A 4258-nucleotide genomic window follows, 5' to 3' on the forward strand; every position below is an offset into this window, starting at 1 on the left:
CTGAGTATTTTGTGCAGGTCTGGCCAAAATGTTGTATAAGATGTGCACCATTTCAGCTAACCAAGTTGGAACTGTCTTGTGCAGCTGGTACCCAAAACAGGTCTTGCAGTAGCGCTATCAGTATCATGACGTCATATCAACCAGTTGGAGTTGTTGTTATGGGGCCCCATAAACCCACCAAACCTTATTGTCTTTGAGTTTTTGATGAAAACTTTTGTTAGAGGAGTTAAATCCTAATTCCAACTCATTTATAAATTTCAGATTATTGTTGTGTATAAAACATACTTGTCTCACACTACTCACTTTAAAGTTAGTTTCAATGTTGCAATAAAATAGATTTTCATTACTAGGAGATTTTCCTATTCTATTGATAAAATTATAATTTACAGTTTCTGACATTTCTTCCTTCAGGTAGCACTGCCAACAAAGCCAATAGAAGGAAAGAATCAGTCTGTGGTGTCAGAGTTTGTGTTCCTGGGGCTCACCAATTCTTGGGACATCCAATTATTCCGTTTTGTGTTCTCCTCCATGTTTTATGTAGCAAGCATGACAGGAAACTCCCTCATCGTGTTCGCTGTGGCTTCTGATCCTCACTTACACTCTCCCATGTACTTTCTGTTGGTTAACCTCTCCTTCATTGACTTGGGTGTTTCTTCTGTTATTTCCCCCAAGATGATTTATGATCTGTTGAGAAAACATAAAGTCATCACTTTTAGAGGGTGCATCACTCAAATGTTCTTCATTCACTTCATTGGTGGTGTGGAGATGATTTTACTCATAACCATGGCTTTTGAGAGATATGTGGCCATATGTAAGCCTCTCCATTATCTGACCATTATGAGTCCAAAGATGTGCATCTTGTTTTCAGTGGCCTCCTGGGTAGTTGGACTTATGCATTCTCTCATCCAACTGGCTTTTGTAGTAAACTTACCATTCTGTGGACCAAATGTTTTGGACAGCTTCTACTGTGACTTTCCTGGGTTCATCAAACTTGCCTGTGTAGATACACACAAACTGAAATTAATGGTCTTTGTCAACAGTGGATTCATATCTGTGGGCTCCTTCTTCATACTGATCATTTCCTATATTGTCATTATATTTACTGTTCACAAACATTCTTCAAGTGGCTCCTCCAAGGCTCTGTCTACACTTTCAGCTCATGTGACAGTGGTGGTCTTATTCTTTGGCCCTGTGATGTTCATCTACACATGGCCTTCTTCTTTCACACACTTGGATAAATTTCTGTCCATATTTGATGCAGTTGTCACTCCCTTTCTGAACCCTGTGATCTATACATTCAGGAATCAAGAAATGAAAATGGCAATGATGAGAGTATTTAAACAGATAATGGTTTATAGACAAACAATTAAACACTTGCACACTGATCATTCTTAAATGAGTACAAACGTTCATTGTTAATATCTGAGAAAATATTTCCTTGCAAATTTTGGTCTGTTTATTCATATAAATTTACCATGGGTGTTTGGAGGACTATAGACAGAGAGGAGATGGGTAGTAGTAAGGTCCAGAGGAGAGGATCTCTTTTTGTATAGAATAATGGTAGAGGTATAAAGCGACAGGTGGCTGCTCCCTGTTTCTCTGGTCTTTCATGTTCTAACCTGATAACTGATTCCTTATTTTTTTATTTAAAGAGATTAATTAGATTAATGCTTTGGAGAAGGGCAGGCTGCAATTGGGATTTGTTGCATGAGAAAAAAGTAAATAAAAGAAGAAAAATGTTTAAAATTCTCAACATCTTTAGCCACTAGGGAACTACAAATTAGAACTAATGGGATTCCATCTCGCTCCAGTCACAATCTTTATCATCAAGGATCCTGATGACAAAAAATTGTACTAGAAAATACTGGAAGAAAAACCATAACCCAAGGAAGCTAAGTGCACCCACAAAATCACAGGCATCTGATAACAACCCATCAGCATCACCCAAAGAAGGGAAATATCAAAACACTACTACCAAAAAATAACCAAAATTAACAATCATTCATCATTAATAAAGCTCAATATTAATGGAATCAATTCACGTATAAAAAGACACAGGCTAAGAGAATGGATACAAAAAAGGATCCAGCATTCTGTTGTTTACAAAAAACATACCTCAACCTCAAAAGCAGACACAACCTCAGAGTAAAATGTTGGGAAAACGTTTTCTAATCAAATGGACCTAAGAAAGAAGTGGGTGTGGTATCCTAATATCTAACAAAATTGATTTCAAACTAAAAATTAATCAGAAGAGATAGAGAAGGACACTTTATACTCATAACAGGAACAATTCATCAATATGGAGTCTCAGTCCTGAATATCTATGCCCCTAATACAAGAGCATGCATACATGTAAAAGAAACATTACTAAAACTTAAATCACACATCAAATCCCACACATTAATAGTAGCAGACCTTGAGAATTCTGTCCGGTGCTCCAACGTGGGTCTCTGTCTCCTTTCGTCGCCTGATGAAGGTCAAAATTCAGGAGGATGCCTATATGTTTTTCTTTGGGTTCTCCTTATTTAGCCTCTCTAGGATCACTAACTATAGGCTCAATGTCCTTTGTATATGGCTAGAAACCAAACATGAGTGAGTACATCCCATGTTCCTCTTTTTGGGTCTGGCTTACCTCACTCAGGATAGTGTTTCTATTTCCATCCATTTGTATGTAAAATTCAAGAAGTCCTTGAATCACCATGGAGTAAAGTTAAAATTCAACAAGAGTACTTCTTCCAGAAAGCCTACAAACTCATGGAAATTGAACAATCAACTACTGAACTACCCTTGGGTCAAGGAAGAAATAAAGAAATTATATTCTTCCTTGAATTCAATTAAAATGACAGCATAACATATCTAAACCTATGGAACACTATGAAAACAGTGCTAAGAGGAAAGTTCATAGCACTAAGTGCCCATATAAAGAAAATGGAGCAAGTTCACATTAGCAACATAACAGCACACCTGAAAGCTCTAGAAAAAAAGAATCAGACTCACCTAGGAAGCATAGAAGACAGGAAATAATCAAAGTGAGGGCTGAAATCAACAAAATAGAAACACAGAAAACCATACAAAGAATCAATGGAACAAAGAGCTGGTTCTTTGAGAAAATCAATAAAATTGGCAAACCCTTATCCAAACTAATCAAAAGGCAGAGAGAGAACATCCAAATTAACAAAATCAGAAATGAAAAGGGGAACATAATAACAGACACTGAGGAAATCCAAAGAACCATTAGCTCTTACTACAAAAACCTTTACTCCACAAAATTGGAAAATGTAAAAGAAATGGACAATTTTTAAGATAGATACCATATACCAAAATTAAATCAAGAACAGGTGAGCAATTTAAATAGTCTTATAAACCACAAGGAGATAGAAGCTGTTATCAAAAACCTCCCAACCAAAAAAATCCAGAGCCAGATGGTTTTAGTGCTGGATTCTACCCGAACTTTCAAGAAGAGCTAATACCTATACTCCTCAAAGTGTTCCACATAATAGAAACAGAAGGGTCATTACCAAACTCTTTTTATGAGGCTACAGTTACTCTGATACGAAACCTGCACAAAGACTCAACCAAGAAAGAGAATTACAGATCAGTCTCACTCATGAACATCGATGCAAAAATTCTCAATAAAATACTGGCAAACCGAATCCAAGAACACATCAATAAAAATCTGTCATGATCAAGTAGGCCTTATTCCAGAGATGCAGGGCTGGTTCAACATATGAAAATCTATCAATGTAATCCATCATATAAATAAACTAAAAGAAAAAAAGACATATGATCATTTTTTTTAGTAATGAAAAAGAATTTGACAAAATTCAACACCCCTTCATAATAAAGGTCTTGGAGAGATTAGGGATACAAGGATCATATCTAAATATAATAAAAGCAATATACAGCAAGCTTACAGCTAACATGAAATTAAATAGAGAGAAACTCAAAGCCATTCTAGTAAAATCAGGAACAAGACAAGGCTGTCCACTGTCTCCATATCTCTTCAACATAGTTCTTGAAGTTTCTGATAGCAATAAGACCACAGAAGGAGACCAAGGGGATTCAAATTGGAGAGGAGGAAGAAGTCAAACTTTTGTTATTTGCAGATGATATGATAGTGTACATAAGTGACCTCAAAAACTCTACCAGAGAACTCCTACAGCTGATAAATACCTTCACTGATGTGGCAGGATACATGATCAGCTTAAATAAATCAGTAGCCTGATGTGGGAATGATTTCTTATTAATAAAGAAACTG

At 36.3% G+C, this 4258-nt stretch overlaps 1 protein-coding gene across 1 annotated transcript; it reads left to right on the forward strand.

Moving 5' to 3' along the window:
• Positions 1 to 411: 411 nt before the first annotated feature.
• Positions 412 to 1395, forward strand: LOC101989466 (olfactory receptor 4F3/4F16/4F29-like; the record flags this gene model as incomplete). Its single annotated transcript, XM_005372340.1, has 1 exon — positions 412 to 1395. A coding segment is annotated over one exon (984 nt), but the record flags the coding sequence as incomplete, so codon positions are not given.
• Positions 1396 to 4258: the final 2863 nt, after the last annotated feature.

The sequence above is a fragment of the Microtus ochrogaster genome, unplaced genomic scaffold, assembly GCF_000317375.1.
Source record: "Microtus ochrogaster isolate Prairie Vole_2 unplaced genomic scaffold, MicOch1.0 UNK1867, whole genome shotgun sequence".
Lineage (NCBI taxonomy): Eukaryota > Metazoa > Chordata > Mammalia > Rodentia > Cricetidae > Microtus > Microtus ochrogaster.